This window comes from Panthera leo, chromosome A2 (genome assembly GCF_018350215.1).
Source record: "Panthera leo isolate Ple1 chromosome A2, P.leo_Ple1_pat1.1, whole genome shotgun sequence".
In the NCBI taxonomy this organism is placed as follows: Eukaryota; Metazoa; Chordata; class Mammalia; order Carnivora; family Felidae; genus Panthera; species Panthera leo.
Genome location: NC_056680.1, coordinates 10,244,278 through 10,266,794, shown reverse-complemented (window position 1 = coordinate 10,266,794; position 22,517 = coordinate 10,244,278). Strand labels below are relative to the sequence as shown.

Genomic DNA, 22,517 nt, shown 5'->3' with positions numbered 1-22,517 from the left:
TAAAATTCAAGTACATGCAAATCCACCTTCGGGGGAACCACCCAAACCCCCACACACACACGTGCGCGCGCACACACACACACACACAGACGCACACATCCTTCGCCCCAGTTTGGATTCACGCACAGAAGTGGCAACGCCTGCATCTGAGCACCAAGCCCTGGGTGGAAAAAACGGATAAGCTCCTTCCTTCGTGGAACTTGCCATCAAGACACAACAGACACTGAGCTAGTAAATCAATATAGAAATAAGTGGTTCGGTTTTTTATTTTATTTCCAATAGTCACCAAGTATTATTAAAATAAAATCACGTAGGGGTGCCTGGGTGGCTCCGTCGGTCGAGCGTCCGGCTTCGGCTCAGGTCATGATCTCACAGCTCGTGGGTTCGAGCCCCGCATCGGGCTCTGTGCTGAGCGTGGAGCCTACTTAGGACTCTCTCTCCTGGGGCGCCCGGGTGGCTCAGTTGGTTAAACATCCGACTTCAGCTCAGGTCACGGCTCGTGAGTTTGAGCCCCACGTTGGGCTCTGTGCTGACAGCTCAGAGCCTGCAGCCTGCTTCAGATTCTGTGTCTCCCTCTCTCTCTGCCCCCGCCCCCCGCTCATGCTCTCTTTCTCAAAAATGTACAAACATTTAAAAAGTGACATAAAACAGGGGCACCTGGCTGGCTCAGTCAGAAGAGCATGAAGCTTTTGATCTCAGGGTCATGAGTTCGAGCCCCACGTCGGGAGCAGAGATCACTTAAATAAACTTTTTTTTTTTAATGACAATAAAATACAATAAAATAGAGTGAGGGATAGGATAGAGGCTAGTGTAGAGAGATAAAGAGGGAAGGCCTCCTGGAAGTGACATTTGCGACAAAATGCTAAAGTGATAGGTGCTAAGTACTCCCACGTTCCACAGCGAACGTTCCATGTTCCACGTTCCTGGCTCAGTTATCTCTGGCTGCATCACAAATTACCCCAAAGCTTCGTAAACGACAACAAGCATTTATTAGCTCGCAGTTTCCGTGGCGCTGAGTTCAAGAGCAGCTTGGCTGGGTGACTGGTTCTTCCCCGGGATCTCGCATATCCCGTCAAGAGGCTCCCTGGGGCCAAGGTCTCTGTGCTGAAGCTGGGAGATCTGCTTCCAAGATGGGGCGCTCTCTCCAAAGGGCCAATGGAGCGTCCTCCCAATGTGGCACAGGCCAGGGTGGAAGCCATGCCACCTTGGATGCTTTGGCCGCACAAGTCACAAGCTGTGACCGCTGCTATCTTTTTTCACCCCGACCGGTTCCGAGTCGTCGCGGGAGGAGACGCCATGAGAGCGTGAACACCAAGACGTGAGGATCATCGGGGGCCATCCTGAAGGCTGGTCACCACCATCACATGCACAGAACTTGCAAAGGAAGGTTTTTCACCCTGAGCTTGACATGGACTGGAAGTTATTTAAAAAGTGAGAGTTGAAGAGAGAAGTCTGTCCACCTCATTGGTAAAGCAAGGGATGAGGTTTTGACTCCGATCCCAAACCAGGGACCTGTGGGAAGGGGCTGCAGGAAGGGTGGCCACATCTTTTGGTTCAGCACAGATGTGGGAGTTCCCTGAGAGCCAAGTGAAGACAGTGGGGTAACCAGGCTGGAGCCATTTGGAGCATTCTGCCCAAGTGGGCAGCCTGCCTTGTGTTTCTCCAAAGGCCTGCAATCAGCCTTTGGGGCCAACGGCCTGAGAATCACCCATGACTCCTCTCTTCTCTCATTTCATGGCTCTGGCAAGTTGAATTTTCAAAAGATGGCTGCAACAGTATCTGTCTGTCCTACATGTGCTCATGCAACGTGACCTCGCCACTCCGCCAAGGAGTCCAACACTCCCCTTGAATCTGGGACAGTGGCAGTGACTCTCTTCTGACCACAGAATGTGGTGTGGCTGACAGCTGCCATGCAGCCTCCACCTGGCTGTGTCAGAACACGTGCTCCCTGCGGCCATGTTGCGAGGAAACCCAAGCCGTATGGAGGTGTTCGCTCAACAGTCCCAGCTGAGGCCAGACTTCAGGCTGTCCCAGTCCAGGTGCCAGACATGCAAGTGAAGACACCTCCTGATGTTTCCAGCCCCCAGGACAGTAGAGTCACTGTAGAGTAGATTCAACCTCCAGCCCATTGAATCTTCCTATCTGAGGCCCCGGACACTGTGGAACAGAAACCAGCTGTCCCTACCATGCCCTGTCCCCTAGAATCTGTGACTGTCACTGAAGTGACTCTTAGCCACTAAGTTTGGGCTGGTTTTTTAGATACCCTAGATATTGGAAATCTGGCAAATCTGTTAGTAATCCTGGGTGGCTGTACCTTCACAATATGACCAGCTTCTGAGCCGGTCTGACCTCCCAGTCTAAGCCGTCTGCTTGGATTACAGTAACAGCCTCCTTCTGGTCTGCCTGCCTTCTGCCCTTGCCCTCCATAGAGTGGAACTCATAGAAGCAGACAGGTGGTTGCCAGGGGCTGGAGGAGGCAAAAATTGGGTAGGTGTTGCTTAAGGGGAACAGAGTTTCAGTTATGTAAGATAAATGAGTTCTGGGGAATCAGTGTACAATGATGTGACTATAATTGATGATGTTGTACCGTGTAGTTGAAATTTGCTATAAGGGTAGATCTTGGATCTTCTAGGAAGGAAGGAAGGAAGGAAGGAAGGAAGGAAGGAAGGAAAAAGAAAGAAAGAAAGAAAGAAAGAAAGAAAGAAAGAGTAAAAAAGAAAGAAAGGAAGGAAGGAAGGAGGAAAGAAAGAAAGAAAAAGAAAGAAAGGAAGGAAGAAAGAGAAAAAAAGAAAGGAAGGAAGGAAGGAAGGAAGAAAGAAAGAAAGAAAGAAAAAAGGAAGAAAGAAAGAAAGAGAAAAAAAGAAAGGAAGGAAGGAAGAAAGAAAGAAAGAAAAAGAAAAAATAAAGGAAGGAAGGAGGAAAGAAAGAAAGAAAGAATGGAGGAAAGAAGAAAGAAGAAAGGAGGAAATAAGGAAAGAAAGAGAAAGAAAGAAAGAAAGAAAGAAGAAAGAAAGAAAAAGAAAGAAAGAAAAAGAAAGAAAGAAAGAAAGAGAACAAAGAAAGGAAGGAAGAAAGAAAAAGGAAGGAAGGAAGGAAGGAAGGAAGGAAGGAAGGAAAAGAAAAAAAGAAAAAAAGAAAGGAAGGAAGGAGGAAAGAAAGAAAGAAGGAAAGAAAGAAAGAAAGAGAAAGGAAGGAAGGAAGGAAGAAAAAGAAAAAAAGGAAGGAAGGAAGGAGGAAAGAAAAAAAGGAAAGAGAAAGAAAGAAAGAAAGAAAGAGAAAAAAATAAAGGAAGGAGGAAAGAAAGAAAGAAAGAGAAAAAAATAAAGGAAGGAGGAAAGAAAGAAAGAAAGAGAAAAAAAGAAAGGAAGGAAGGAAGAAAGAAAGAAAGAAAAAGAAAAAAATAAAGGAAGGAAGGAGGAAAGAAAGAAAGAAAGAAAGAAAGGAGGAAAGAAGAAAGAAGAAAGGAGGAAATAAGGAAAGAAAGAGAAAGAAAGAAAGAAAAAGAAAGAAAGAAAGAAAGAGAAAAAAGAAAGGAAGGAAGAAAGAAAGAAAAAGAAAGGAAGGAAGGAAGGAAGGAAGGAAGGAAGGAAGGAAAAGAAAAAAAGAAAGGAAGGAAGGAGGAAAGAAAGAAGGAAAGAAAGAAAGAAAGAAAGAAAGAAAGAGAAAGGAAGGAAGGAAGGAAGGAAAAGAAAAAAAGAAAGGAAGGAAGGAGGAAAGAAAGAAAGAAGGAAAGAAAGAAAGAAAGAAAGAGAAAGGAAGGAAGGAAGGAAGAAAGAAAAAGAAAAAAATAAAGGAAGGAAGGAGGAAAGAAAAAAAGGAAAGAGAAAGAAAGAAAGAGAAAAAAATAAAGGAAGGAGGAAAGAAAGAAAGAAAGAAGAAAGAAAGAAAGGAAGAAAGAAAGGGAACTAGTAACTGTAAGGTAACAGCTCTAGCAGTTTTTGGTGGAGCCTGTCAGGTTTTCCACCTAGAGTATCGTGTTATCTGCGAAGAGTGAAAGTTCGACTCCTTCCTCGGCAATCTGGATGCCTTTTATTTCTTTGTGTTGTCTGATTGCTGAGGCTGGGACTTCCAACGCTGTGTTGAACACCAGTGGTGAGAGTGGTGACACCCCTCTATCCCTACTTTCCCGGGGATTTTTCTCAAGAAAGGATGCCGTGGTTTGTCAGATGCTTTTTCTGCATCTAGTGAGAGGATCATCTGGTTCTTGTCCTCTCTTTTATCAATGTGGTGTATCACACTGATTGATTCACAGATCTCGAAGCAGCCCTGAAGCCCAGGAATGACTCCCACTTGATCAGGCTGAAAAATTCTGTTAATGTACTGTTGAATTCAGTTTGCTAGTATCTTGTCGAGAACTTTTGCATCCGGATTCATCGGGGATATTGGCCCGTAATTCTCCTTTTGAGTGGGGTCTTTGTCTGGTTTGGGAACCAAGGTAACGCTGGCTTCGTAGAATGGGTCTGGAAGGTGATGGATATGTTATGGTAACTATTTCACAATGTACACGTACATCAGATCATCAGTTTGCACACCCTGAATATACACGAAACATCTATTTTATCTCGGCGTTGGCGGGAAAGAAGTCTGAACTCAAGGTTTTGGTACAGCCATGCTCTTTCCAGAAGCTCTAGGAGGGGATCCTCTCTTGCCTCTTCCAGCATCTGGGGCTCCTGGTGCTCCCTGGCTGCGGCCGCGTCCCCCCAGTGTCTGCCTCCGTGGTCACCCGGCCTCTCCCTGTGTGTCTGTGCCTCAAGTGTCTCTCTCCTTCCTCTGAAGCTTTACATCATGCTGGTGGCTTTGAAGACGCAGGAAGGGGCCATGAGCCAAGGAATGCAGGTCTAGAAGCTTGAAAAGGCAAAAAAAAAAAAAAAAAGGGGGGGGCGCCTGGGTGGCCCAGTCGCTTAAGCATCTGACTTCGGCTCAGGTCATGATCTCACGGTCCGTGAGTTCGAGCCCTGCGTCACGCTCTGGGCTGACAGCTCGGAGCCTGGAGCCTGCTTCGGATTCTGCGTCTCCCTCTCTCTCTGCCCCTCCCCTGTCTCTCTCAAAAATAAATAAACATTTAAAAAAATAAATGAAATAAAAATATTTTAAAAAACCAAACAAACAGATTCTCCCACGGGATCCTCTGCTGACACCTGGGTTCAGCCCCCATCGAACAATTTGAACTTCAGACCTCGAGAACTGTAAAAGAGCCCGTTCCTGTTGTGCGAAGCCACTAAATTTGGGGGGATTTGCCATGGTAACCATAGGAAACCACGCCGTACCGCAAGGGGCAAGACCCCAATTCCCCCCCTCATAAGGGCTTTCTGCTAAAAGTAAAAGGCATTGAAACGCAAACTGGCTTAAGGCTTAAGCAACAAGGAAATCACACCCGGCATGTGCACAGGGTAGGATATTAGGTTGGGTTGCTGTAACAGACATTCAGAACAACATCAACTTAAAATAGAATTGCTTGCCTCCCAGATCAATATAAGCAACCCACAGTCTCCACAAGCGGAAAATCTTCGCCAGCACATGGGGAAGGCGTGTGCCCAGCCCTGGCTGAAGTTGGGGCGGGGGGGGGGGGGGGGGGGGGGGGGGCGGTGCTGCAGCAGACCAGCCTCCCTCTCCAGGGAAAGCTCACCCCAAGGGCTGGGCTTTCCCCATTACACTGCAAGAAGTAACGTGCAAAACTTCCCCAACCTGCCTGAGGCGTAGGTACAGCCGTTCCCATTCTACAGATGGGGAAATAGAGACTCATCTGAGAAAAGGAGCCTGTCTGCTGAGCACACCCTGGACCACAAGGCTCCAGAAGGATGTGTGAGGTCAGAGGGAAGGGAGGGGACGAAGGTGGGGTTGCACCAGCCAAGAGGACTGACAGCATCTCTGCCCCACCCAGGGCCCCCCTTGAGGTGAGCAGATCTGGGGCAAGATCAGGGCGGCGAAGGCCAGATGGTCTCGCTGGGAGCTGGTAATGGCCACACGGCCAAGGCCATCCTTCAGGGCCGGCCACACAGTGGGTGCTCAGGACCTAGTAGAGGAATCCAGTCCCATCAACTGGGCATACATAAGGCCACGGGCCCAGGCTGACCCCAGCTCTGCCCCAGTCTTGCTGCGTGACCCCAGGGGAGTAGAACAACATCTCTGAGCAAAGGTCTTCTGATAGGCCCAATGGGGATCGGGGATTCAGTTGTTCATTTCATCCCACAACTCCCTATGTGTTACGCTACATTCCAGGGTACTGGGATACCTTGTTCAACAACAACACAACACAAAGGAAGATCACGGAATGGAAATCTCACAGAGCACGTTCTCAGACCGGACGCAAATTAAACTAGAACTCGCAGAACGGTATCTGGAAAACCCGCAAGTGTTTGGAAATTAAATCACGCCCACAGGTCAAAGAGGAAGTTGAAAATTAAAAATATTTTTAACTGACGAAAAGTGAAAGGATGCCATATCAAACTGCAGGGGGTGCAGCGAAAGCAGGGCTAAGGGGGCGACACAGGGCACGGATGCTTATGTTGAAGCAGGGGATGGGGTATATTTGAAAGTTGCTGGGGGCGCCTGGGTGGCAGAGTCGGTTAAGCGTCCGACTTCAGCCAGGTCACGATCTCGCGATCCGTGAGTTCGAGCCCCGCGTCGGGCTCTGGGCTGATGGCTCGGAGCCTGGAGCCTGTTTCCGATTCCATGTCTCCCTCTCTCTCTGCCCCTCCCCCGTTCATGCTCTGTCTCTCTCTGTCCCAAAAATAAATAAAAAACGTTGAAAAAAAAAAAAAAGTTGCTGAGTCCTTTTTTTTTTTTTTTTTTTTTTGGGTCGTTTTTTTTTTCCCCCAAGTAACACTCTTGGAAACATCTTTCTAGGCAATTCTCTACATTCTTTACAGGGTTGCCTACCCATCCATTCACTAACACTGTTCACAAGAAGCCAAATAGGGAACACTCATAAAGAGCCGTCTTTCTCGGGGCGCCTGGGTGACTCATCGGTTAAGCATCCAACTCTTGATACTGGCTCAGGGCATGGCCTCGGGGTTCACGAGACTGAGCCCCATGTTGGGCTCTGCACGGAGTGTGGAGTCTGCTTGGAATTCTCTCGCTCGCTCGCTCGCTCTCAAATAAATACATAAAGTTCTCATCACAAGAAAAAAATTGTAACTCTGAGTGGATGCGAACTAGACTTATTGTGGCAATCACTTTGCCATATACACATACGTAGAAGCATTTTGTTGCGCATCTGACACTAATACGATGTCATGTGTCATTTATATCTCAATTTTTAAAAAGAAGAAAAAGGTGGGGTGCCTGAGCGTCCGACTTCAGCTCAGGTCACGATCTCACAGCTCGTGGGTTCGAGCCCCACGTCGGGCTCTGTGCTGACAGCTCAGAACCTGGAGCCTGCTTCGGATTCTGTGTCTCCCTCTCTCTGCTCCTCCCTTGCTCATGCTCGCTCGCTCTGTCAGAAGTAAACTTCAAAAAAAATGTTAAAAATAAATAAAATAAAATAAATAAAATAAAAAGGTGATCGGGGAAAAGCCTGACAACTGGAATAGACTGGAGGACGTGGAGGAAGGCCACGGATAATGGCTGGCTATCTGGTGGAAGAGGAATCCAGGCTGTGCAAAGGCCCTGAGGTGTGTTCAAAAAAACAGGAAATGTCCCCCTTCTCCGTGAGCGTCTCTTTAACAACCGGCCCTTCTCCAAACCCTCCATTCTTTATAATTCTCCGTGATCGTTATCACCATCTGACATTCCATATCCCTCAGTTCTTTCTCTTGTCCTTTGCCTGTCTGCCCCCCATTAACAGCTCAGCTCTGCTACACGGCACACAGTAGGTGTCCAATGGGTGTTTGTTGAATGAATGAGTGACTGGCCTACCTGCCCAGCCCTGATGAAGGCCACCCAAGAGGCCAAGCCCCTCACTCATCCCTCCAACGCCAACCAGCCAACCTCCCCGCAGGCAGCCGCAATCCCAGGGCGGCTCCAGGGCCAGATTACAGATGCCATCTTTTCTGCCCCGTGGGCAGATTAAGGCCTGCCCCAGGGGCTTTCTAGGCCTCACTGACCTTGTTTTTCCTCCTCCCCCTGAACCGAATTACCCAAAGCTTCCTATCTCCCATCCAGCAGACCGTGGCAAGGCATACAATTTCCTTCTCCGCCCCACTTGGGCCTCTGAGACTGTTCTGCTCACGAAATGTTAACACAGCACCTGCCTGGGGCAGGCCACAGGAGGCAGGAGAGGGTGGCAAGGGAAGCAGGAAGGAGGGGTGGGGGGCTGTGAGCAGTGAACCAGCGTAATGGGGGGGGGGGGGGGGCAGGGGACACCGGAAAGTCTCTTTGTCAAATGGTTAGAAGAGAAAAACAGGAAGATTGCGTGGCACCGTTGGCCAAGGCCCGGCCCCTTCCTCACCCCGCCACAGGCTGCGTCATACCACCGTCCCCCTGACACCATCTCCCCCAGGTCCCAACTCTGAGTATGCACAGGCCACACTGAGATATTCGAGTCCACGGCCCTCGGGACAAAAATGGGCCCCTTCCCCCCACCCTTCAGCCTCCAGTGAAATGACTGCTCCAGGAGCTTTCTCTCTGGTTGCCCTTTGGTAACCCGGAAAAAAAAAAATAATAATAATAAAACAGCCAATTATTTGACCAGCAAAATGAGTGTGTTTGGGAAAAGCAGAGAATCGCACCCCGGGGTGAGCAAGGTGCGGCCAAACCACAGGCGAGTCCAGAGAACCAAGGGGAGGCCCGCTCTTCTATAAAGGCAAGAGGGGGTCGGAGGGCCTCTTATATACAAAAAGTCCGCTGGAACAAATCTGGAGTTGCAAGTGTGCTGGCTTCTCACTGGCTGAGTCGTGACCTTGTCTCACCCGCTGGGCCATCGGCTCCAAGGAGGAACTCTTTCACCCTCCCTGCGGAGGGAGCAAAGCTCAGCAAGGTACCTCTTCTCCCGCAGGGTCTGCTATGGAGGAGGGCGGTAGGGCGCGAGAGCGCCCCCTCCTGGCCGCGCCGCTCCATTTGCAACGCGGCTTCCTTTTCCCCGCCTCCTGCCTTCCCGTCAGGGTGCAGCCCGGACACGAGTAATAGTGGCAAGCAAGTACTGGGCGCCTACTGTATACCAGGCAGTGAGCGCTTTTCGCGCGACCACCTAACTGACTCCTCCAAACCACGCTCTCCGGTTATTCATCTGCTGACCGCATAGACGCTTACGCAGCCCGTCACCTCTGGGTAGGCAGCTGAAGCCCAGAGAAAGGGAGGGGGAGGAGAGACATCCAGAACAAGGTTGGGCTGCCTGGTACAGCTGTGCAGATGGTGCACTGCACAATTCCAGGAGCGCCGTTCAGAAAGACTGCAATGTGAATGCTGCCCCCTGGAGTCCGAAAGAGCTCAAGAATCACAACTCTATGTCATGCTCCCGGGTCAGGTACCAAGTAGCCCTGGAAAGGAAGTCTCAGACACCGTGGGTCCATCCTCGAGAGCCTGTTTTCTCCACCTAATAACGTATTGCGGCCACTTCTCCGTGTCAGCACGTGGAAGTCAGCTCAGCAATTCCCCCAAGGGTGGTTTTCAGACCAGCAACATCGCCAACACCCGGAAACTTGTTAGAAATGCAGATTCTGGCAACCCACCCCATACCTCCTGAGTCCGACCCTTTGGGGCTGGGTCCAGCTTTTACTCCGTATGAAATGAGGGACCAGGAGAGGGTTGCAGCGGAGGAATTGTAAGGGTTAAATTGTAGTGTAGGGCTAATGCTTAGCTTGAAAAATAACAGCTTTGTGTTGACACTGAAGGTTAAGAGATAACAGCCTTGCTTTGCTCTAGTAAACTACTGCCTCATACCCTTGTAAATTAGGCTTCACCAATTAAGGAAACAAAAGTTCAAAGAAAAGAGCATCAGAGGCAGGGTCAAGGAGATCCACCCGGTTGCAACTTAGAGGCAGAAAGTCTAAAGTAAACACCTCATTAGACAACTGTTTCTAACTCATCTGGAAACTGTTTCTTTGTTCTGTTCCCAGGTGATGATTAAACGATGTGATGGGTTATAAAAACTCTGTACCCCGGCTGTTCGGGGCGCACTCTTATCAAGAGTGTTGGTCCCGATCGGTCGGCCTTTGCCTCTCATTGTAATAAACTTTGTTGTGACTGTCACTGGTGCCCGTAATGACATGATCTAACTTCCTTTCTGCCAGGTGCACGAGACACTGCCAAGCGCCCATTGAACGACTCCTCTTTGTGAGCCTGTGCGGGTTTCCGGACAGTAACAAATATGCACAGCATTTGGTACAGTTGAACGCTGAGGCCAAGAAGTGTATCCGGCGGCATTAAACTGTGTTCTGTACTCTTAAATTTTCATACACGCAAGCCCTAATGTAACAAGCGTGAAGTGTAATACCCATTCCTTAGAGTGGCCATTCGAGGACTAGTAGAATTGCATCTTTTTTCTTTATAAAGCTATTACTTAGTTAAAGTATTTATTTATTCTGAGAGAGAAATATTTAAAATATTTATTTAAATAAAATATTTACGTATTCTGAGAGAGAAAGCAAACAAGCAAGGGAGGGGCAGAGAGAGAGGGAAGGAGAGAGAGAATCCCAGGCAGGCCCTTGGGCACAGCACAGAGGCCGAGGTGGGGCTCCAGCCCACAAACTGTGAGATCATGACCTGACCCGAAATCAAGAGTGAGACGCTTAACCAGCTGAGTCACCCAGACGCCCCTAGATTTTTTTTATTATTATTATTTGAGAGAGAGAGAGAGAGAAAGTGTGGGGGGAGAAGGAGGGAGGGAAAAAGAGAATCTTGGGCAGGCTCCAGGCTCTATCCCACGGCCCTGGGATCATGACCAGGGTAGAAAGGCATCTTATTTTATGCATGTAGAAATGCATCTACAATTGCATCTTATTTTATTTTTACAAAAGCATCCAATGGGATTTATTTAAAATGTCAGCTTTAAATACTTTTATTTATAAATAACTTTATTTGATTATTTGAATTCAATTTAATCAATTAAAATACTGATTGTGAGTAACTGTATTTAAACTTTTGATGTTTGCTAATTATATTACCAGTACCGTGCAGGGTTTTGTTTTTGTTTCGTTTTGTTTTTAAGACAAAGTCAAAAGTTCTAGAGGAAAAAAGTGTTTTGGGGGAAATACTGTACGCTATGAAAAATAACTTTCATTTATGCTCTAGCCCCGGGAGACCAGAGGCGCCCGGGGAGGGGAGGGAAAGGCCCCTGGCCCCTGGCCCCACTGTCCCTCATCGCCTGCCCCGCTGGTTTCCAGAAGCTGGAAGCCCCCCTTCTGGAATCCACGTGATCCCTAGAAAGGACGCGCTGCGCCTGTGCTGTCTCCGCCTGACCGCCAGGTGGAGCCAGAGAAAACGGAAGTCCTCCGGAGTCGTTCATCTCCCTGATCCCGGCTGCGGCCTGCACAACCCGGAAGCCGTGGCTGGCGAAGGGGCAGTGCTTCCGGGTAGGAGCGAGGTGACCCCGGCGGCTGCGGGAACCTGCGGCTACTGCAGCCATGGGGGCGCATCTCGCCCGGCGCTATGTGACCGATCCGTCGGGGGAACCCGACCCCCAGCGGATGCCCACCTTCCCCCCCGACTACGGCTTCCCGGGGCGCAAGGAGCGCGGTGAGGCCCAGTGCGCAGGCGCGGCCGGCGGGCTCGGGGCGCGAACCCCCGAATCCCCGGGTCCCCGGGGTTGGGTTCGGGCTTCTCGTGCTGTGTCTGGGCTCAGCCCTGGTCTCGGCCCGGAAGAGTCCGGAGGACACGCGTGAGCCTGCCTGAGTGTGGAGGCATCCCAGGCAGAAGTCACGGTGTGAGCGAAAAACCCGAGGGCGAGAGTGACAGTCGGGGGCCTAATGAGGCGGTCGGAGCTGAGCTCAGTCCCGGAATCACTGGGGAGCCAGGGGAGGGCTTATCACGGAAGGGGCGTGTCCACCGTACCTCTAGCCAGATATCGCTGCTGTTTGGGGGTGTACACAAAGCGAAAGGGGGCTCATGCCGCACATGCTGTACCGCTCGTTGCTGCTTCTTTTTTTTTAATGAGTAATGCCAAGCACATCGAGGGCCAACCTGGCCAGGTCTCGGGTCGGGCACCGCGCACACATCAGGCAGTGACTAAAGAGAGCCCCAGCCCCGTGGGAGAGACAGCGGAGCCAGGCATTATCTCGGGCGCCGCCCCTGGGGGATATCAAGGCAGGCTCCCAGGAGTCGGTGGCTGGAGGCGAGATCTGAGAGGGATACGTAGGAATCGGCCAGATGACATACAAGGAGAGGGGAGGGTCAGTGCTTCTGACCAGATTTGCTTTGTCAAAAGGTTGTGCTGGCCGCTGGGCGGGCCACAGGCAGGGCGACCGAAGCCGGTGGTGTGCAGAGAGGTCTGGGTTCGAGAGAACCAGGAGGCGGACGCCTCCGGTGCCCCAAATCCTGAGAGTCCTGCAGCCCCGCCTGCACCTGCAGTCCATCAGTCCCCCCACCTCCTGGTCCACTGCCCATCGCCCCTCGCGTTGCCCATAATCCCACGGGCCTGTGCTCCACTGACCTGCTGAAACTCGGCTCTCCCTCCTGGCGGGAGGTGCAGCTGAGTATCACGGGAGAGAAACCCCCAACCTCGCTGACTGGTCTCCCCTTTGCTCCCCTCGGCGGACCCTTCATGTTCCTGGTTTTCCCACCATATTCCCTGGCACTCGGGTCGCCCTTGTGCCTTCCTAGACCACTGTCCCCCACCTTCTCTGTGACTCTGGCACCTTCTCCCACCTCCCTCCCACTTCCGTCGGCTGGTGACTTTACATCCACCCGTCAAGGAGCCAGAAGCAACCAGAAGAGCTCACCTGGCCTCCCTGCGTCCCTGGGCCTTGGCCTTCTCTCCTGTTAGTCTGCACGATCTGCCCTGCTCTAGCTAAGCACACACCCCCCCCCCCCCCCCCCCCCCCCCCCCGCTCCAGAGGAACCCTTTTGTGCCCCCTCACCTATTGGAGGGCTGCCCCAGCCATTCTCCCCTCTCACGGCATTGGTTTTCCTGTCAATGTGCAAACACGCTGTTGCTCCTGCCGTTTCAAAATCCCCTCCAGCGGTCTCCCCGCCACCTCACTGAAGGGGCTGCTGTCCCGCTTCCCTCCCACCCCCACGCCGCGCGTACCACTGGACCCCATTGTCAGTTGTCACTTCTCACCAACCCGCCGCGGTCGCCTCCAAGTTGATCACTACCGCTTCCTGGAAACCCCTCGTCACCCGGGCCCCCCCCCACACGCCCACCCACCTCGCTGACGCTCCCTCAGGATTCTTGCCCACGTCCCTGTCTTGTGACTGTTGAGGTGCCTCGCTGCTTGGGCCTTCTGTCTCCACTCACTCCCGCCCATCCCTGGGGGTGTCTGCTAGACCCCCCGTTTCACACCCCTTGTGATGCTCCCAAGTTTTCATCTCCGGCCGGGCCTGGACCCTGAACTCCGGGCTCACAGGCGCACTACCTGTGTGGCATCTCCCACTCAGCAGGTCCGAAACAGAGTTTGTGACACCCTCCCCGCCCCCACCAAGCGGGCCCCTGCCTCCAGCTCCGACGGCATGCTCAGGCTGATCCCTGGGGCATCCTGAACCTCAGGGCCTTTGCACCTGATGTTCCACGGCTGGCAGTGCTCTTCCCCCAGGTGTGTGTGTGACTCCCCCGCCTTCGGATGCCAGTCCTGAGGGACCCCTCCACATAAAGCTGTGACACAGCCCCCAACCCGGCCCTCCCTCCCTTGCTTTACTGTTCTCCCTACTCCAGACCATTGCCAGACATTCTGCAATGCTGTAGTTCTATCTGTGTGGTCTGTGTCTGCCTTCAAGGGCACGCGTCCCTGTCTGGCATGGTTTCTACTGTACCCCCAACACCCGGCACATGGTAGGCGCTCTGTAAATCCTGGCTGCTGAGGGATGATGCCAGAGCCCCGGGTGCACCGTGTTGCCGTGGAAGCCAGCAGGTGGATACCCCTGCCTGGGGCTCAGATGAAGGGAGTGGGGGGACCAGGTTGGGGCTCATCCCCGGGGAGTAGCGATCGAAGCCGCCGACTGGAATGCGCAGAGGGCTCCTAGCAAGAACCACTGGAAGCCAACATTTAATGTTTGGGCAGCTGCGGAGCTGGAGGGGACGTGAAGAGGGGGTGGTCCCCAGGGAGCTGTGGGGATGAGGTTCGAGAAGGAAGCACACGCGCACGGGGTCCTGGCATCTTGGGAGGCCCTGGTGAGAGCCACGTGTGAGCAGTGCTGGGGTCGGGTGTGGAAGCTGGAAGGGAGTGGGGTGCAGGGGCAGGAGGTGAGGGCCTGGGCCGGAGAGACAGGCAGAGGGAGGGAAGCCAGCCAGGGGAAGAGCGCAAGATTGCCGGGGACGCCTTTTGGTGCTGATGGGAAGGAGCCGGACCGAGAAAGATGTCGAGGGGAGGGGAAGTGGCCCCTGAGGGTGCCGGCAGGCTGGGTCCTGGGCGCCCGTGCTGCCCTGAGCCATCTCGGAGGCCGAGAAAGGAACGCAGGTCACCAGGCACGGTGGGCACAGGCTGGGGTATGTGGCCAGTTCCTAACAGCCCCACTGGGCCCCCCGAAAGAGGATTCACCCACCGGGACCCTGGAGCTAGTGTTCAGCTCTGAGTCACGAGCCTGGGCACTTCCCATGTGTTCGCTCAGGCAGCACTCACTGTGGACTCTGGGGCGGGGGACCATTACTGCATTTCTTAGCGGAGGAAGCGGAGGCCGGCCCGGAGGGCAAAGCTGGGGTCCGGGTCCGCCAGGCAACACGCCCCACGCTGGGGTGCGCCCCGCAGAGGGACACGCTGGGAGAAAGTGTTTCTGAGCGTGGGCCCTGCAGGGTGGGCCTGTCCAGAGAGTGAGCCCAGGGTTGGGGGGGGGGGGGGGGAGGGGGAAGGAGACCCAGGGAAGGGAGGTGAGGATCCAGCACAGATGTCCAGGTGCCCCGGGGTGACGGGAAGAGACGGACCCTGATCCGTGGCCACCAGCTGCACGTTGCCCGCTGGGTCTGCCTGGAATCAGGTGTGATGGTGGGGACGGGTGTCTAGCAGTGAGACCCCGACGAGCCCGCCCGCTCCTTGCAGAGATGGTGGCCACACAGCAGCAGATGAATGACGCGCAGCTGGTGCTCCAGCAGCGAGACTACTGCGCCCACTACCTCATCCGGCTGCTCAAGTGCAAGCGTGACAGCTTCCCCAACTTCCTGGCCTGCAAGCGCGAGCAGCACGACTGGGACCACTGCGAGCACCTCGAGTGAGCCCCGGCCCCCGCCCCGCGCCCCAGCCCTGGCCCCGGCCCCCGGCCTGGCCTCAACCCCGCACCCCAGCCCGGCCCACGCCCCAGCCTGGCCCGGCCTCACCTTGGTGGAAGGAGGACTCTCAAGGGGCCTGCTGGGTGGACGGGTGGTCTCGAGGCCACCTGGAGGAATGGCCAGGCCAGGCTTCCTGGTGGGAGGCCCAGCTTCCACCCCGGGGCTCGCTGTCAACCAGCCAGCACCTGCTCGGCAGACCCCAGACTTAAAGCAGCCACACGCCGGTAGGTCTTTCCTACTCAGAGGCCTCCCAGAAAGCCGTGGGACACCCATTCCGGGCCCTTCCACTTCCCGGGGCTTGGGAGGACCTGGCCAGGGGCCCTGACACCCGTTCACGTGCTCTGCTCGCAGCTATGTGATGCGCATGAAGGAGTTTGAGCGGGAACGGAGGCTGCTCCAGCGGAAGAAGCGGCGGGAGCAGCGGGCGGCAGACCTGGCCCAAGGCCAGGGGCCCGGCGAGGTGGCCCCCGAGGTAGCCCTGTAGCGGACCCGCCCCCACCCTGTGGACCAGTCGATAAATAAAAGCCTCCGGGCCCCTCAGCCGGAACCCTGCCTCCTCCTGTGATGTGCTGGCTCCCCAACCCCACCCTCACCCCCCTCCCCCGAAAGAAACACGCGGAGCCTGAGCCCAAGTCTGGCAGGGGCAGGCAGGTTTTATTCCAAGCGCCGGACAGTGGTGGCCCCCCCTCCTCCCCCGGAATGCTGCTGGGACAGAGGAAGAGCCTGGCTTGGTGGAGCCTGGGAGCCCGCGGCGGCTCAGAGCAGGAAGGGGATGATGGGCATGCGCAGAGGCGGGTAGTCCCGGAACTCCTTCAGGTAGCTGCGGTGCTTGCCCTTGGCCCAGATGGTCATCTGAGTGAAGCCCACCAGGGAGAAGAGGGCCACTGTGGGGCAGAGCAGGGGCGTCAGGGGGGCCGCAGAGCCCGGGGGGGGGGGGGGGGGGGCATGGAGGGAGGAGCAGCGGGTTCACCTGGGAGACACTGTGTCATGATGGCAAAGCCAATCCAGGATCCCACCTGTGGGGAGAGGGGTCAGGGGTCAGGGTGGGCAGGACAGGGCAGTGCCGGCCGCTCCACGGAGGCCTCGCCCACCTCCCCCCAACCCTTACTATCCAAATGCCGATGCCAGAGAGGCCTCGAGTAGACAGGATGACCTGATGAAGGCGCCCCCCGTTTCCTTGTGGCTGCGAGCCTGGCCTTGCACACCTCCCAACTCCCAGAAAGGCCAGCTTTTCCGTCTCCAGATGCTACAAACTGCCAAGGCAGCTGGTGAGCCAGGGACCCCAGCCCCAGGAGGGAGAGGGGAGGAGAGCGGGGCAGAGCCGCACCTCGTACGTATAGTTGGGGCAGGACACCAGCAGGAAGAGCCAGGTGAAGGGGTTCTTGGTGGGGTATGGGATCTTCCTGGTCTTGGACCCTGCAGGGCAGGACAGGAGGGGCAAGTGAGACCCCCTCACCCGGCCCACCCGGCCCGACCCCCACCCCCTCACCTGGGGCAGGCCCCTCACCAGCTGGCCGCAGGTCCCGCAGGGCCATGTGGATGGAAAAGTTGCCAAGCTGGCAGATCTGTCAGAGCAGCAGGGTCAGCGGGGAGCCCCCAGACTCCCCACCCCAGACCCCTCCTCCCCAGCCTGCTTACCACGAAGATGGCGAGGGCCAGTTTCACCTGCTGAACTCCATAGGCTGAAGAGGAAGCAGAGGGGTGGCCTGTGAGGGGAGAACCCAGGGGGGTGGGGAGGGGCAGGGTCCAAGGCCACTTACTGGGGGGTGTGTAGAGAGGGTGGTTAATGTAATAGGCCATCCATGCGGCGAAGCCCCAGTAGTAGGTGCAGTTCTGAAAGGGAGCGGGGCTGCGGTGAGTCGGGCCGGCAGTGGGTGGGGCCAGGGACAGGCGGGGTCTGGGCACAGGGGTCCAGGTGGGTGGGGCCGGGAGGCGGCCAGGGTCTGGCTGGACACACCCCGGGGCGCTCACCTTGAAGATGTTGCGCAGGGGCATGGTGCCGTGGGAGAAGCGGTGCACGAAGAGCGTCTCCAGCAGACGCTTGATGTAGTGGAATGAGTGGCAGATGCAGGCAAGGCTGGGGGGGGGGGGGGGGGAGGGGCGGGGGCAGGCTCAGCTGGGGCAGGTCCAGCAGGCCTCCCCCCCCCCCCCCACCGCCCCTCCCCCTGGCCCCACTCACTGCACCACCGTGTGCCGGCTGGACGTGAAGTCATACTTGTGGCCGTAGATGAAGGGCACCCGGAAGTAGAAGAGCAGGTAGATGAAAAGGGGCCCTGCGTACTCAGTCAGGAAGACCTGGGGGTACGGGGAGCAGGTGAGTCACCCCAGTGTGGCTGCTGGGAAAGGAGGCCACGGACAGGGCTGCGGCTCACCGTCACCCAGCTGATCTGGGCCCCCAGGTCCCGGAAGTAGAGTGTGGCCGTGGTGCCCACAGGCAGCTTCTGCAGGACGTCCTCATCCTTCAGGGACTTGCCCTCTGCAGAGAGACCAGGCCGGGGCTCAGAGCTGCCCAGGACTTTGCCCACTGCCACCCAGGAGCCTAGGGCGGCCGAGCAGACAGCTGTACTCACTGGGGTCCAGGCGGAGGGACTGGCGAGCAGGGTACCACTGTGGATCTGCGGGGAGAGCAGGGCATCACAGCGCACAGCATGGTGGAGCCCAGGGACCCCACGCCTCCTCCAGCCCCAGAACAAGGCCTCTGAGGCCCGTGCTAGGACCCAGCCGGGAACAACCCAGGCAGGAGAGGGATGTTATCCTTCCGAAGGCCCGGCAACGACATTCCTGCTGAAGGCCACGCAGGGACATCTGCCCCAGGCAAGCCAAGAGAAGCCTGGGCCACACTGGGGGCATCTCTGCAGGACCTGGGAGGACAGGTGTACAGGACAGGGTCCCACCCAGAGGCCCCTGCCCAGAGGTCACAGGGGTGGCACAGCTGGGCCCTGGACTTACGGGTCTTGGTGAAGAGGTTCTTGATCTCGGCAATGGTGGCATGGGGCTCCACCTGGGGGAAGCATAGGCCGCAAAGAAGTCGGGGGTAGGGGAGCCTGGTCAGGGCCCCCTCCTGGTGAGGGGGGTCGGAGAGGGGGCCTGGGCCCCTGCTATGGGAGGGGGAAGGCCGGAGTTCAGGCCCCCCTACCTACATGGCTGAACGGCACAGCAATGGCCCCCCCAGAGTGGAGACGGTATGAGCCTGGGAAGCTGGGCCTGCTTCCCTGCCTGTGCTCACCCCCACACAGCTGCCGGCAGAGTGACGGCCCTCGGTCAGGGCCAGAACTCACTGGGGCGGGAGCCCCTTCCCCCCTGCCTGGCATCTGCAGGGGGCAGCTCTCAGAACCCCCACCTTCTTCCCAGGCCCCAAAGCCCTGCAGGGTCCACAGAGGTTGCCTCACCTCCTCCCACCAGGGGGCCGGATCCTGGCCACACCCAAGGGCCAGCGCTGCCCACCCCACCCCACCCCACGCCGGCAGGGGCAGGCCTGGGGACAGTACCCCTCATCCGCCCGAGGAGTAGGTGGGGTGTCAGGACACAGGTTGGGGGGACACAAGGAGTCCGCCTCCTCAGAACCAGGAGCCCCAGGAAGTAACGGGCCCAGACTCCGTGTCCTTGGCCCAGGGCCGCCGACGCCACGGTCGTACCTTGTCCAGGAAGCACAGCTTCTCTCGCGTCTTCGCGTCCAGAATCTCCACCTCGAAAAAGAGGACGGCCTTTTTAGGTTTTTTGGTCTTGGCGGGGGCGATTCGGGGGAGGCCGTTGAGGCCGAGGCCGAGGCCGGGGCCTGGGCCCGGGCCGGCCTCCCGGGCCACCATGCCCATGTTCAGGTCCATGCTGCCCTGCTCTGCCCGCTGTGGCCAGCGGCCCCGGCTGCCGGCCGTCAGCCCCCACCTCGGACCTCCCCAGGCGGAGCGGCTCTGGGCCGGGCGGGCGCGATCAAATTCTGCCGCGGTGCTGGAGAGGAGCCCGCGCCTGCCCTGGCACCGCCACCTTCTGTGCAGATGTAACCCGAGTGCCCCACAGCCACGGCCCAGCTAAATATAAAACTGCCCCAGACCGAGCCCCCCAGGAGCCATGCCACAGACCTCCTGGGGGCGACCCCTGGGGGCTGGGTCCCCCAAAACTGAGGCTTTTGAGTGGACACAGCGCCTGGACAGCACTGGGGGCAGGGAGACCCTGGGAGGCAGGCAGGGAGGCACCTCCCGCCTGGCCCGGTGCAGGGCGGGGCCGGCCTCGGGAGGAGGGCGAGAGAGGCCGAGGGCGGCCCAAGCCTCGGCCGGCTCAGGCCCGCAGGGCTCACGGGGCTTAGAGAAATCCCAGCTATTTTGAGAATCCCAGAGACAGATCATCCACTTCCCCTTCTGAGCTGTAAGAGACACTGCGGATTATTTTCCTTGTGCATTTGTGTTCCCAGGGAGGTGACAGATTCCTAAGTTATTGGTGCAGAGAGCCTCTCTCTAAGTGTGGAAAGGGTCAGGAAACGGAGAAGTTTCCAGCCAGCATCCCCAGCCTGGATGGATGAGGCCCCGGCCCCGGCCCCAGCCTCCCTGACCTCCCTTCTCCACTCATTTCTCACTAGGTCCACCCGGGCCTGTCCAAGGCCACCTCTGGGGCAGTCTTCCCACCACGTCAGCCCAACACAGTGCCCTTGCCTAGGCCCTGAGCCCACAAAGCCCAAAGCCTGGCCACCCCCCAACCCCACCCTTCTCCCAGAGCCGCCCCCAGACAGTGGCAGAGCAGTGGGCAGAGTTGGGAGGGAGAGAGCCCCCCCGGGGGGTGGGGATGGGGGTCTGGCCCACCCATCCCAAGCAGGTCAGAGAAGGCGCCGCCGGGAGGGGCCGTGAGCATGTGAACCGCTGAAGCTGCAGGGAGGCCCAGCAGTGGCCAGTGGATCCCCAAAGGCCCAGGTGCTCCCACAGGGGGCTTGGCACAGATGCTACTGACGTGGGTCGTGGCAAGAAGGCCTAGGTCTGACCTCAGGTCAGCCGCTAGCAAAGCAGGCGCTGAGAATCCTTCCCGCCCCTGGCGGACCTCGGTCAGAGGCAGTGTGGAGAAAGGAGCCGGTCAAGAAACCCCAGGGCAGGGCCCCAGCCAGGGCTCTCTGAGGGCAAGGCCGGCCACCCACAGCCCGGCAGATGGTCCACCGCAACCAGCACCCCCTAGAGGGAAAGGGATCCCCTCACACATCCCCCAACAACACGGCAGATGTGGGGACTGAGTCTGGCCATGCCACGAGGTCGCCCGTGACCAGCCCCTCACTTCTCTCTGAGCCTCGTCCAGGAGGCAGGTAGGAAGGCGTGGGCCTCAAGGGGTTATAAGGGGTCATGAGACAATGTGAGTGGAGCACAGCATGGGGCCTGACAGGAAGTGCCCCAAAACCTGGGGCCACGAGGCTGGGCGTGAGGAGGCCCGGTGGGGAAGGGCACAGGCCTGGGTGCAGATCCTGGCGGCCTGCAGGCCTGTTTGCCCACGTATGCTACGCCCGCCCCACATCAGGGACACGAGAGGGCCCAACACCCAGAAGCCCTGGCCCATGCTGCCTGTTGGTGCTGCACTGGAGTGAGCCTGCTGGGGACTGCCAGCCTTGTGGCCTTGGGGGACAGCCTACCGAGCCCCTCTGAGCCACGGGCCAAACAGATGGGGCCAGAAAAGAAGCTGGTCATACCGCCCAGGGTGTCTGGTCCCACCCAGGGGACTTGTGGGAGAGGGAAGGGGCACACTTGGAACGTGCCAGAAAGGGCTAGAATAGCAGGGCCGTGGGCAGGCATAGGGCCTGCCCTGTGGCTGCAGGTATATTAATAGTTCCTGGGTCCCAGCAGGGCGGTGCCCACATGCCTTCAGAGCCCGTGTGGGGCAGGAGGGCAGCACCAGGCCCACTGGGAGAGGAGGCCTCCAAGTTCCTGCTGAGCCACTCAATAGCTTAAAATATAAGCAGCCCCTCTCCCTGCCGGCCAGCTGCTGGGGGAGGGCTGAAATCCTACCCCTCTCCCCCAGCCTGGGCACCAGACCAGGGTCCGGGGAGAGTCGGGGGCCCCGACTGGCTGCCGGAGAGGAAGCCGGGTGGCAGGAGGGGTGGCCGGGCAAGGGGCACACTCCCAGCGGCCGCGCCAGGGTCAGTCCCAAGCTGGAGGACGGGAGCCCGCGCCCTCACAGAGGTAAGCCTGGCCCTCCGGGCAGCACCCTGGGGCCCAGCCCACTGGGGTGGGGGCTGCCTCAGCTCAGGGCTGCTGCGGCTGGATCTGGGGCTGGGTCGGTCATTTCCCACTTCTCACCCCCTCATCCCAGGACCCAGCAGCTTTCATGCTGAGAGAGGTCTCAGAGGCCCTGAGGAGTGAGGAGAATGTAGGACCCAGGACCTCTCCGTACGATTTTATAATTACTGCAAACTGAAAAGTGAAATAAAAGTTTATGCTAGGTGGCAGAAAAAAAGAAAGAAAGAAAGTTATGCTAAGTAAAAGAGGCCAGACACAAAGACTCACCGTATTATGTAAAGTGTTCAGAATCAGCAAACCCAAAGAGCCAGAAAGACTGGGTTGCCAGGGGGCTGCGGAGGGGGGATGGGGAATGTTGCCTGATGGGAACCTGGTATCTTTTAGGGGTGACGGCAACATTCTAAAACTAAAACGAGGTGGTGGCTGCAGTGGACAGACAACACTGTGACTCTACCAAATGCCGCTGCACTATTCATTTTTAATGGTTCATTTTATGCGAACTGCACTTCAATAAATTATTTTTAAGGGGGGGCGGGATGCGCTAAGAAGCAGGCCCCAATTACCCATCAAAAGAAAAGGCCCCAGGGCAGGGAGCAGCAAGGGTACCCCACCCCCATCCACCTCCCAACACTGAGGGCCTAAACAGAGGGGACATGGTCATATGCTTCCCATTCTTCAGTCCCTCAGCTTACCCACCCACTGCACCCCTCCCCACCCCGCTGCTACCCCAGCCCCTGCTCTGTGCTGAGCATACCTCCCATGCCCTCTCCTTCTCCCTCCCTCTCTCTCTCTCTCTCTCTCTCTCTCTCTCTCTCTCTGTGTGTCTCTGTGTTGCCTGCCCAGGCCTGATGCCAGCCTAGGGTGGGGACCCAGGGTAGGCCTACGCCAGGTCAGACGGTGTAGGCAGCTGCCAAGCACAGCCCTTAGGCAGGGTTCCTGAGCACAGAAGGGTAGGCAGCAGGCCCAGGCCCCATCCCTGGGGAGAAGACAGGCCTGGGGAAGGGAGAGGTCAGCCCTCCTAA

General features: G+C 56.7%; 2 protein-coding genes across 2 annotated transcripts; one reads left to right on the top strand and one right to left on the bottom strand.

The window, feature by feature from the left end:
- The first annotated feature begins 11,416 nt into the window (after positions 1-11,416).
- On the top strand, positions 11,417-15,839 carry NDUFB7 (NADH:ubiquinone oxidoreductase subunit B7). Its single transcript, XM_042928710.1, has 3 exons — positions 11,417-11,613; positions 15,066-15,234; positions 15,644-15,839. Exons 1-3 carry the CDS (start codon positions 11,502-11,504, stop codon positions 15,774-15,776), a joined length of 414 nt encoding a protein of 137 aa, XP_042784644.1. The 5' UTR covers positions 11,417-11,501; the 3' UTR covers positions 15,777-15,839.
- Positions 15,840-15,925: 86 nt separating this feature from the next.
- Positions 15,926-19,647, bottom strand: TECR (trans-2,3-enoyl-CoA reductase). Its single transcript, XM_042928700.1, has 13 exons — positions 19,369-19,647; positions 18,928-18,978; positions 18,242-18,293; positions 17,863-17,907; positions 17,665-17,768; positions 17,472-17,587; positions 17,264-17,369; positions 17,053-17,125; positions 16,931-16,974; positions 16,800-16,857; positions 16,620-16,708; positions 16,263-16,308; positions 15,926-16,176 (listed from the first exon to the last, which is right to left on the bottom strand). Exons 1-13 carry the CDS (start codon positions 19,630-19,632, stop codon positions 16,049-16,051), a joined length of 1,176 nt encoding a protein of 391 aa, XP_042784634.1. The 5' UTR covers positions 19,633-19,647; the 3' UTR covers positions 15,926-16,048.
- Between the last annotated feature and the right edge of the window lie 2,870 nt (positions 19,648-22,517).

Coding starts and splice junctions, on each gene's coding strand:
- TECR (XM_042928700.1), bottom strand. CDS start 19,632: ATGATCTGTCTCTGGGATTCTCAAAATAGCTGGGATTTCTCTAAGCCC. Junction 18,979..19,368: donor CCAGGGGTCGCCCCCAGGAG/GTCTGTGGCATG, acceptor CTCTTTTTCGAG/GTGGAGATTCTGGACGCGAA. Junction 17,370..17,471: donor AGCCGGCACACGGTGGTGCA/GTGAGTGGGGCC, acceptor CCCCCCCCCCAG/CCTTGCCTGCATCTGCCACT.
- NDUFB7 (XM_042928710.1), top strand. CDS start 11,502: ATGGGGGCGCATCTCGCCCGGCGCTATGTGACCGATCCGTCGGGGGAA. Junction 11,614..15,065: donor CCCGGGGCGCAAGGAGCGCG/GTGAGGCCCAGT, acceptor CGCTCCTTGCAG/AGATGGTGGCCACACAGCAG. Junction 15,235..15,643: donor GACCACTGCGAGCACCTCGA/GTGAGCCCCGGC, acceptor CTCTGCTCGCAG/CTATGTGATGCGCATGAAGG.